Raw genomic sequence first — 12,402 nt, 5'->3', positions numbered from 1 at the left:
TAGAGAAGAACATAAACAATTTGACAGAGCTGAAAGACACAGCATGAGAACTTCGTGAAGCATATACAAGTTTCAATAGCTGAATTGATCTGGCAGAAGAAAGGATATCAGAGATTGAATATCAACTCAATGAGATAAAGTGAGAAGGCAAGATTAGAGAAAAAAGAGTGAAAAGAACAAAGCCTCCAAGAAGTATGGGATTATGTGAAAAGACCTAATCTCTGTTTGATAGGTGTACCTGAATGTGACAGAGAGAATGAAGCCAAGTTGGAAAACACTCTTCAGAACTTCCCCATCCTAACAAGGCAGGCCAACATTCAAATTCAGGAAATGCAGAGAATACCACAAAGGTGTTCCTCAAGAAGAGCAACCCTGAGACACATACTCATTGGATTTACCAGGGTTGAAATGAAGGAGAAAATGCTAAGGGCAGCCAGAGAGAAAGGTTGGATTACCCACAAAGGGAAGCCCATCAGACACAGAGGATCTCTTGAAGAAACCCTACAAGCCAGTAGCGGGGGCCAGTATTCAACAACCTTAAAAGAATTTTTAACCCAGAATTTCACATCCAGTCAAACTAAGCTTCATAAGCAAAGGATAAATAAGATAATTTACAGGCAATCAAATGCTGAGAGATTTCATCACTACCAGGCCTGCATTACAAGAGCTCCTGAAGGAAGCACTAAATGTGGAAAAGAACAACCAGTACCAGCCACCACAAAAACATACCAAATTGTAAAGACCACTGACACTATGAAGAAACTGCATCAACTAACAGGCAAAACAACCAGCTAGTATCAAAATGGTGGATCACATTCACACGTAACAGTATTAACCTTAAATGTAAATGGGCCAAATGCCCCAATCAAAAGACACAGACTGGCAAATTGGTTAAAGAATCAAGACCCATCAGTGTGCTGTATTGAGGAGACCCATCTCACATGCAGAGACACACATAGGCTCAAAATAAAGGGATGGAGGAAGATTTACCAAGTAGATGGAAAGGAAAAAAAAAAAAGCAGAAGTTGCAATCTTAAACAGTTGTAAATCCAACAAAGATCAAAAGAAACAAAGAAGGGCATTACATAATGGTAAAGCAATCGATGAAACAAGAAGAGCTGACTATCCTAAATATGTGTGCACCCAATACAGGAGCACAAAGATACATAAAGCAAGTTCTTAATGATCTACAAAGAGACTTAGACTCCCACACAATAATACTGGGAGACTTTAACACCCCACTCTCAGTATTAGATCAATGAGATAGAAAACGAACAAGGATATTCAGGACTTGAACTCAGATCTGGACCAAGTGGACCTAATAGACATCTACACAACTCTCCACTCCAAATCCACAGAAAATACATTCTTCTCAGCACAACATCACACTTATTCTAAAATTGACCACATAATTGGAGGTAACATTCCTCAGCAAATGCAAAAGAGTGGAAATCAAAACACAGTCTGTCAGACCACAGTGCAATCAGATTAGAACTCAGGATTAAGAAACTCACTCAAAACCACACAACTGCATGGAAACTAAACAACCTGCTCCTAAGTAACTACTGGATAAATAATGAAGTGAAGGCAGAAATAAAGATATTCTTTGAAACCAATGAGAACAAAGACACAACATACCAGAATCTCTGGGACACTTTTAAAGCAGTGTCTAGAAGGAAATTTATAGCACTAAATGCCCACATGAGAAGTGAAGAAAGATCTAAAATCAACACCCTATTGTCAAAAGTGAAAAGAGCTAGAGGAGCAAGATCAAAAAAGACAATAAATAACTAAGATCAGAGCAGAACTGAAGGAGATAGAGACACAAAAAACCCTGTTAAAAAACAGTGAATCCAGGAACTGGATTTTTGAAAAGATCAACAAAATGTATAGACTGCTAGCCAGAGTAATAAAGATGAAAAGAGAGAAGGATCAAATAGATGCAATAAAAAATGATAAAGGGGATATCACCACCAATCCCACAGAAATACAAACTACCATCAGAGAATACTATAAACACCTCCACGCAAATAAACCAATAAATCTAGAAGAACTGGATAAATTCCTGGACACTTATACCTTCCCATAACTAAACCAGGAAGAAGTTGAATTCCTGAACAGACCAATAACCAGGTCTGAAATTGTGGCAGCAATTAATAGCCTACCAACCAGAAAAACTCCAGGACCACACAGGTTCTCAGTCAAATTCTACCAGAGGTGCAAAGAGGAGCTGGTACCATTCCTTGTGAAACTATTCCAAATAATACAAAAAGAGGGAATACTTCCTAACTCATTTTGTGTGACCAACATGATCCTGATACCAAAACCTGGCAGAAACACAACAAAAAAAGACAATTTCAGGTCAGTATATATGATGAACATTGATGGGAAAATTCTCAATAAAATACTGGTAAACGATCCAACAGCACATCAAAAAGCTTATCAATCACAATCAAGTTGACTTCATCCCTGGGATGCAAAGCTGGTTCAGCATATGCAAATCTATAAATGTAATCTATCACATAAACCCAACCAAAGACAAAAACGACAAGATTATCTCAATAGATGCAGAAGAGGCCTTTGACAAAATTCAACTGCCCTTTTTGCTAAAAACTCTAGATAAATCAGGTATCAATGGAACATATCTCAAAATAGTAAAAGCTGTTTATGACAAACCCACAGCCAATATCATACTGAATGGCCAAAAACTGGAAGCATTCCCTTTGAAAACTGGCACAAGAAAAGGATGCCCTCTGTCACCACTCCTATTCAACATAGTATTGGAAGTTCTGGCCAAGGCCATCAGACAAGAAAAAGAAAGAAAGGATATCCAGTTAGGAAAAGAGGTGGTCAAATTGTTTCTATTTGCAGATGACGTGATTGTATATTTAGAAAACCACAGCCCAAAATCTCAGCTTCTCAGCCCAAAATCTCCTTAAGCTGATAAACAACATCAGCAAAGTCTCAGGATACAAAATCAGTGTGCAAAAGTCACAAGCATTTTAATATACACCAATAACAGGCAAACAGGGAGCCAAATCATGAGTGAACTCCTATTCACAATGCTACAAAGAGAATAAAATACCTAGGAATACAACCAATAAGGGATGTGGAAAACCTCTTCAGGGAGAACTACAAGCCACTGCTAAAGGAAATAAGAGAGGATACAAACAGATGAAAAACATTCCATGGTTATGGTTGGGAAGAATCAATATCGTGAAAACGGCCATACTGCCCCAAGTAATTTATAGATTCAATCCTATCCCCATCAAGCTACCATTGACATTCTTCACAGAATTGGAAAAAAAACACCTTAAATTCCATATGGAACCAAAAAACTGTCTGTGTAGCCAAGACAGTCCTAAGCAAAAAAAAAAAAAAAAAAAAAAGAGCTGGAGGCATCACACTACTTCAAACTATACTACAGGGTTACAGTAATCAAAACAACATGGTACCAGTACCAAAACAGAGATATAGACCAATGGAACAGAACAGAGGCCTCAGAAATAATGCCACACATCTACAACCATCTGATCTTTGACAAACCTGACAAAAACAAGCAATGGGGAAAGGATTCCCTATTTAATAAATGGTGTTGGCAAAACTGGCTAACCAGATGTAGAAAGTGGAAAGTGGATCCCTTCCTCACACCTTATACAAAAATTAACTCCAGAAAGGTTAAAGATTCAAACATATGACCTAACACCATAAAAACCCTAGAAGAAAGCCTAGGTAGTACCATTCAGGACATAGGCATGGGCAAGGACTTAATGACTAAAACACCGAAAGCAATGGTAACAAAAGCCAAAATATACAAATGATTTCTAATGAAATCAAAGAGCTTCTGCATAGCAAAAGTGAACTGGCAACCAGCAGAATAGGAAAAAATTTTTTGCAATCTACCCATCTGACAAAGTGCTACTATCCAGAATCTACAAAGAACTTAAGCAGATTTACAAGAAATAACCCCATCAAAAAGTGAGTGAAGAATATGAAGGGACACTTCTTAAAAGAAGACATTTATATGGCCAACAAACATATGAAAAAAAGCTTATTATCACTGGTTATTAGAGAAATGCAAATCAAAACCACAATGAGATACCATCTCATGCCAGTTAGAATGGTGATCATTAAAAAATCAGGAGTCAAAAGATGCTAGAGAGGATGTGGAGAAGTAGGAATGCTTTTACACTGTTGTTGGGAGAGTAAATTAGTTCAATTGTGGAAGACGGTGTGGCAATTTCTCAAGGATCTACAACTAGAAATACCATTTAACCCAGCAATCCCATTACTGGGTATATACCCAAAGGATTATAAATCATTGTTATAAAGACACGTGTACACACATATGTTTATTGTGGCACTGTTCACAATAACAAAGACTTAGAACCAACCCAAATGCCCATCAGTGAATGACTGGATAAAGAAAATGTGACACATGGATACCATGGAACCCTATGCAGCAATAAAAAAGGATTAGTTCATGTCCTTTGCAGGGACATAGATAAAGCTGGAAACCATCATTCAGCAAACTGATACAAGAACAGAAGACCAAACACCACAGGTTTTCACTCGTAAATGGGTGTTGAAAAATGTTTTACTCATAAATGGGTGTTGGAAAATGAGAACACATGGACATAGGGAGGGGAACATCACACAGTAGGCCCTGTCAGGGGATGGATGGGGGTGGGGCCTAGGGGAGGGATAGCATTAGGAGAAATACCTAGTGTAGATGACGGGATGATGGATTCCACAAACCACCATGGCACGTGTATACCTATGTAACAAACATGCATGATCTGCACATGTACCCCAGAACTTAAAGCATAGAAAAAAAGATTTGTAAAAAGGTTACTTTATTTACTTTATGTGGACATAGGATAAATAATGAAAGATGAATCTTTTTATGCTGCAAAGTTTTTATGAAGTGTTCTTTTAACCTCAGAATGTATCTTTAAAAAAAAATAAGAACAGGTGTCTTCATAGCTCAAATTTCTTAACGTCTTCTAATACTAAGATTTTCTCAGTTGTTCCAAAAACATCCTGTACTTTTGATTTTGCCTAAACTGGAATTCAGTCTAGGGCTATGCACACCTGTATATGTCCCTTAAGTCTCTTTTAATTTAGAACCATTCTTTTTTTTTTTTTAATTGATCTGTTGAAGAGACTGTGCCAGTTTTCCTAAACAATATCTCATCTTGAAAATAATTTTTAGAAAGATTTAAGAAATATTGAAGAGCCGTCTAAAGACAGAAAAGTGAAAACATTTATCTTTATCAGTATGTACCTTGAAATTCTCTATACTCAATATATTAAACCTAGAAATCATATTTGTCATAAAAGAGCCTGTCACTTGTTTTTCTAGGTGCTGTGCATTGTTTTTCTATGGATTGCTTGGGAGGCTGTGGTTCATTCAGCTAGAAATTTCCTCTGTAAACATATCACAATCTCATTAGTACGTTTACAAACTGTGGAGGAGCTGTTTCTTTGTGCCAAGGGAGCTTTGTGAAATTTTCTTTATAGTTAGTGTAAAGACTAACATTAGTGTGGTTTTTCTCAACATAAATTTAGAGAATTGGAGAAGATTCACTGGTACTCATTGCAAGCAGTGATCTCTGTAAAGTGAATGCCTCAGTTTTAGGTAGCCAAGCATCCTTTTTATAGTAGAAAATAGAGATCATTCAAAGATTTTAATAGCATAAAGTTTAGTTATAGACCTCAAGAAAGTGACTTGTTCAAACTAAGGGAGTTTTTTAACAGATACAAGCCATTTGAAAACAAAGATAACTAACAGCATTTTTCACATTATCAAATTAAAATCACCTAATTTAAATTTATTTTTTTTACGTCCCTAAACTATACTTCTTAAAATAGAAAAAATCAGAAGAATTATAGACTGGAAATTAAAGGACTTGTCTCTAGTATTCATTAGCTGAATGGCACTGTCAGTTTCCGTCACCTCTCTATAGTGCTTTATCCAAAGTCTGGGAGTTTTTCTAGGTGGTTTCCAAGTTCCCGTTCAGTTCTAGCCTTCTGTCCTTTTTTATCTTTTTTAAAAATAGACATTCAACTCCAACCTAGGTTTGGATGCAAACTTTCATAAAAATACATTGACAATATAAAATCAGGATATAGAGGTCATAGAGGTTTAACTATTCAAATCTTATTCAAAAATGCTAAGAATGCCCATTTATCTTTACCATAATATAATAGTTAAATAATAGTTCAGATACATTTCTTAGGGAATCTTCAGAATAATCTTGGGAAATTGCTAGTATAGAGTTTCCTGTATGGAGACACATAGACAGTAGAACTCAGGTTAAGTGGGCTAGCAATATAGTATACTTGAAAAACCGAGACAGACCTGGGTTCAGATCCTGACTTTGAAACTTAAGAGCCACGTTCTCTCTTAAGGGAGTCCTACAATCTCTCCTAAGCCCCGTCTGTAAATGAGGATAATAAAAGTTGTACTGGGCTGGGCATGGTGGCTCACACCTGTAATTTCAGCACTTTGGGAGGCCAAGGCAAGCAGATCACCTGAGGTCAGGAGTTTGAGACCAGCCCAGCCAACAGGGTGAAACCCTATCTCTACTAAAAATACAAAAATTAGCTGGGCATGAGGGCACACACCTGTATTTTCAGCTACTTGGGAAACTGAGACAGGAGAATCACTTGAACCTGGGAGAAGGCTGAGGTTGTAAGTGAGCCAAGATTGCATGTTGCTGTACTCCAGCCTAGGTGATATAGCAAGACTCCATCTTAAAAAAAAAAAAAATAGTACTGACCATACAGGGTTATGATAATTATGTTGTGATAAAACTACATATGTAAACTACCTAATACCTGGTCCATGGATACATGATGAATAGTAACTCTTATATAGGCATTAAATCGCACAGTGTAAATCTGTGCATATCTTATAATGTTTTAAGTTCAAAGTAAAAGTCTCTAACTAAAGGTTTTGTTTTTTTTTTTTTTTTTTAAAGAACAGTTGTAAACTCAACAAGAAATTATATAGGTGCCATCGATTTCTGTGGTTGCTTATTGGTTATTTGGCTACTGATTAAGTTCCAGATCAGCTTTTTTGAAATCTTCTTGGCAGTCCATTCATGTCACAAGATGTCTGTTGCTGTGCGTGTCACATTCTCACATGATAACACCCAAGGATAGGTTAAGAGTCTGTTATCTCCAGTGTTTGTCTGTTTTTAAAATTAATGAACCCTTTCTCAGAAATACCCCAGACTTTTCTGTTTTATTGGCTAGATTTGAGTTACTTGTCCCTTCCTAAGCATAGAGGAATGGTATTAATCACATTGGTTCAGACTAATTAAGATCTATCTCCTTGGGGTTAGAGATGAAGACACATTTTCCCAAGTATGGGACCAAATAGAAGCTGTACATCTGTACAGTCTGTTAGTAATAAAGAAGGCAGATGGTGAGAAAATGATTTGGGTAGTCATTTTATATATATTGACATGTCACTAGAAACTAGACTTTTCAAATTTTGGAAAACTCATGCATTTGCCAAATATTATTTTTCATATGTTAGCATATAGAGCACAGAAAATAAATTACAGTCTCCTACTTAGGACTTTTTAAATTATATGATGGTACAAAAGTGATACTCATTCAGTAAGCTTGTCAACTTAAGAGGACTTATATCCTGATAAACCTATCATACGTTGAAAATAATCGTAAGTCAAAAGTGCAATTTCAAAAATATGAGTTTATTCAGATGTAACCCCATCGTAAGGAGCACCTGAATTTCTGGAATTGCAGTAGCATGGAATAAGTAAAGTGCTTTTATTATGGTAGTGTTTTCAAATTATCTTTTCTGTTCCTTGTATACCCCTCATATATGTTAAAAGTTTATCCTATTACAGTGAATTTCAAGAGACTCTAAGTTGACTTGATTATATATTGAATTTAGGGGATTTTTTTTTTTGGAGTTAAGAGTCTCACTCTGTCACCCAGGCTGGAGTACAGTGGTGTAGTCTCAGCACACTACGGCCTCAGCCTTCTGAGCTCAGGTGATCCTCCCATTCAACCTTCCAGGTAGCTGGGACTACAGGCATGTGCTGCCATGCCTAGCTGTTTCTGTTTGTGTTTTTTGTAGAGACAGGGTTTTGCCATGTTGACCAGCCAACCTGAGCCTCCCAAAGTACTGGGAGTACAGGTGTGAGCCACTGCACCCAGCCTATATTGAATTTTGTTTCAGTGACAGTCTCATTTCTTAGGAATGGGAAATATGTCTCTATGATAGACATTTTTGTTTTTAGATTTTATTTGGCATAAAGAAATTGGAATGATCTGATGCAATTAAGAAAAATTTCAAATATGGATAAATATTATGAAAGTAGAAATTTACCATTTTAACCTGATGTAATAATCAAGAATTTTTTAGTTTCCTATGAGAAAGTATATCTACCTCCATTGAGGTTGTTTAACAAATAATATGGTTATTTTCTAGCTTTGCACTAAGGGGAATTTTCTTTATCAGTGTGTTTCATAATCTTTTTTGAAATTGATAATTATTTGAGAAAGTTACTTTGTGTTATATAAATGAGTGTGCTTTGAATGGAATCATGTGTGGAGAATTCATTTGTGAACAGAAATGGTCAGATGGATCTTGTCAAAGGGCTGACACTCTTCAAAATATTTTAGTCTAGTAAAGTCAACACATCATAAAAGAGGCTTCACCACACTGCACGTGAGAACAGACATCCTGACAAGTGGACTGGTGGTATTCATTGTCGAGAAGAGTCCCATTAAAAAATGCATTTATTTCAGAAACTGAGCTTTAGTGACTGTAGTACCATGACAGTTTAGGGAAATACTGTAAACTTTGCAGTTGTATTCTTTATGTACTGAATATCCCTATGTATTCTACATCCATATACTTAGCTCTATATATTGATATACATAAAATCATGTATTGCATTTTTATGGATAATGTAAGAGATTGCCCAGGGTAATTTAGATTATTCAAAATTCTAACCTTATAGGCTGACTCTCAAACCCAATCCCTGAATGAGAGGCTACTGAATAGACCTTAATGTTTGCTGTTGATAACATTTTTCCTTCAAAAACGTAGCCAGAACTATTTTACCATGTGTGACTTTTTTGTTGACTTGATTATATACCCACTAAAAGAGCCCTGATTACCTCTTTGGTATGTATATGCAGAATTAAACCAATGTAAAAATTTGTATTTTTGTTTAGGCAACTCAGTATAACTGCCACCAAAAATGTAAAGAGGAAAAATGCACCTATGCTGATAAATATACCCAAACACCTTGGAGACGAATTCCTGTAAGTAACATGTGCTCTTAGCCTCCTCTCCTGTCATTTGCTATTTTGATGTTTTATTTCCCTCTTTTTACAGTAATCTCTCATGATTTTGAATCTGCCATGGCTGTTAATTTTTTTGTAGGTAATTTATTTTTGCTTGTCTCTTAGGTGTTTATGTGCTTTCCTAAAGCTTCTCTTGTGTGTCTTACGTAAGTGAATGTGCATTTAATAGCTTTTCCATTCTGCATACTGTAGTTCATTTTATTTGCGTGTCTACTCTCCTCTTATTGCATGTATTTATAAGAGAGTAGTTCCACATTCCTTAAAGGAAACAACAGTCCAGTATGCAATCATTCCACTTTAGCAGCATATGACACTTTGAAAATATATGATGTAGCATATTCCTTTTTTGTTAAAACTTTTCAAATATGTTTATTATAATTACTCAAATGTTGAGGGTATTAGGAAATATAAAGGCACAAAGATATAGACAAATAAAAGTTATGTTTACGCAGAATTAGGCAATGGTTTCTTTTAAATAGAAAGTAAATACATATTCCACGTTTGTTTTACAAAAATGTTATATCTCAAAACATGGTTAGTGCTAAAAATACTCTATCATTTAATCTGAGTTCTTCAGAACTCAGTTCAGGATGTGTGTGACCAGAGAATTACCATATGAACATTAGTCATCATTCTCCTATTGTTTGGGGCCAAGTAATAGACATTTCTTGTTTTGTTAAGAGATTGCCTAGCAAGTCAGCTTTGCCACTTCTTTTGCCTTATATTTAGCAGTGGAATTTAGTAACACAAAAGAAAAGGGAAATATAATGGCTAATGTAATCAGCAAATTAGTTTATAAAGTTTAGCCATAAGCCTTTAAAGTTTGTAGAAGAGTTTTGTTTCTTTTCATCTAGCAAGTAGTTTTTTGTGTGCTCTGTATAAGATATGGTGATAGGAATTAATTTGTCAACAAAAGTTTGGTGATCCTTTCTCATCCCAGATATTTCGCTTTCAAATTAGAGGTGGGGAATTAGGGAAGGAAATACACAGACAAATAAGGATTCCTCTGTTTATAAGTACTTCTTAAAGAAACTGGCAATGCACTGATATAGTTAAAGTACTGTGAAAGTCTATAAGGTTCAAAGGATATGGGAAAGTCTGGTTGAAAGAATCAAGGAGCTTGATGAAGAAAGTGAAGGTTGTGTTGGAATCTTAAAAAGCAAAAGACACCAACAAAGATGACGTAATATTTTTTAATGTAAAAGGTTGTGGAAACTCATCTGTTTGCAGACAGTTGTTTAATAGAAGTCCTAGGTTCTTTTCCCCAAAAGTACATTAAAGAGCCTTGGAAGGAGAGTGGTTTGCCGCCAAGAGCAGCAGAGCAAAAATTTGAATGTATTGAATCTAGCTGAAATTTAATTCATAGATTTGTCCAACGGGACTTTGGTATCACTTCATGGCTGCAGATATCTCTGAGGTAGAGAATCAACAGGAAATAAGAGGAAGAAGCACAATAATAGAACAGGAGAAAGGATGAAAAGCAGATATTCACTTAGTCATTCAGCAGGTATCTATGTGCCTACGTCATGCCAGGCACCATATTAATTTGAATATGTAAATATAAAGAAGGTAACAGTTGCATCCCTCAAGATGCTTTATCAACCTCCAATGTGCTTAAATAATAGTAAGCTCACTCTTTCTGCATGTGAAGAAGCTAAGACTAAGAAGTGACTTGTGCAAATGTTTACACAACTTGTATGCAGCAGTCTTATTTTAGTTATTTTTGTTTTGAACGGTTGCAGGAGGTGACGGGGCTAGAAGGAATAGAGAAGAGAAAAGGATCATAGCTCTGGGAAGGGAGGACAGAGGCTTAATCTTAGTGAGAGATCATAATAAGGACTTACTTCCCTGAGAGAGAAAACACAGGTGCCCAGGTTTGCACTGGATGTTAGAAGACTTGGCAGTCCACTGTGATAATCCATAGAAACATACTTGTATTTTTTAAATTATTTAATTAATTTATTTATTTTGAGACAAGATTTTTTCTGTCATCCAGGCTAGGGTGCGATGGTGTAATTATGGTTCACTGCAGCCTTGATCTCCTGGGCTCAAGTGATCCTCCTGCCTCAGCCTCCCAAGTAGCTGGGAGCATAGGTGTGCACCACAACGAGTGGCTAATTTTTGTAGAGACAGTGGTCTCACACTCCCGGGCTCAAGTGATCATGTTGCCTCATCCTCCCCAAATGCTGGGATTACAGACATGATCCATCATGCCTAATCACATACTTTTATTACTAAGGGTACCTTATGAATAACGTAAGGCCAAAAAATATATGCTTAAAAGAGAAGTACTCTAAATTGGATTTTTCCTTTCCTGTCTGTTTTTATTGAGAGATAATGATATATTCATTCTATACCCAATATAGAAAATAGAGAAGCAAAACAACTGAAGAAGTACTTAAATCATACAAGCCAGTGACAGTCATTGTTAACATTTCATATGTGGTCTTCCAGCCTTTTTTGGTGATGTGTGTATATATGTATGTGCCATCTGTCATATCTATTTAAATGTAATTATGTTGTATATGTGGCATTTTAACCTACATAGGTAGTGGTAATGGTGGTTGCTATTATTATTTGGTATGTTTTTTGCTAAATCGAAACGAAGAAATGCATTACCTTTAATCAAGTTAAGGAATTAATTTATTTAATGGATGGTCTTTTGTAAGGTTTTTGAAATACATTACTACAGTTTTTTTCCTGAAAGATTTATACAGCCTTATACTACCACCAAGTATAATCAGAAAGTGGTTGGTGGCCATGATGTTAGGTTGTATGATTCAAGTGTTTGATGTCATTAGATTATATATTTTTTTTAAAAAAGCCCCTGCTATTTCCCACCACAAAAGAGGAAATAGAAAGGCCAGAGGGCTACCCTTTGTGCCGCACACCATCATTTCAGGTAGTACTAGGAAGCCACTCCCAACTATTTCTGTTACGACTATTCCTGTTATGTGATGTTTTCTCACCTTACAAATCCTTTCTTCCTCCTGGCCTAGAAACCATTTTATCATACTATTTTCTGCATACATTCAAACTCTGTTTTTG

At 36.0% G+C, this 12,402-nt stretch overlaps 1 protein-coding gene across 8 annotated transcripts in view; it reads left to right on the top strand.

Annotated features, from left to right (window-relative positions):
* Positions 1-12,402, top strand: part of CCSER2 (coiled-coil serine rich protein 2) — a 172,768-nt gene that overhangs the window by 127,933 nt on the left and 32,433 nt on the right. For all 8 annotated transcript variants that reach the window (XM_003929945.4, XM_003929946.4, XM_074382194.1 and 5 more), the window contains one exon: positions 9,223-9,312. In XM_003929945.4, coding sequence (XP_003929994.2) covers positions 9,223-9,312 — 90 coding nt within the window. The remainder of the gene's footprint in view (positions 1-9,222; positions 9,313-12,402) is intronic.

The sequence above is a fragment of the Saimiri boliviensis genome, chromosome 12 (genome assembly GCF_048565385.1).
Source record: "Saimiri boliviensis isolate mSaiBol1 chromosome 12, mSaiBol1.pri, whole genome shotgun sequence".
In the NCBI taxonomy this organism is placed as follows: domain Eukaryota; kingdom Metazoa; phylum Chordata; class Mammalia; order Primates; family Cebidae; genus Saimiri; species Saimiri boliviensis.
This window is presented reverse-complemented; position numbering and strand designations above follow the sequence as displayed.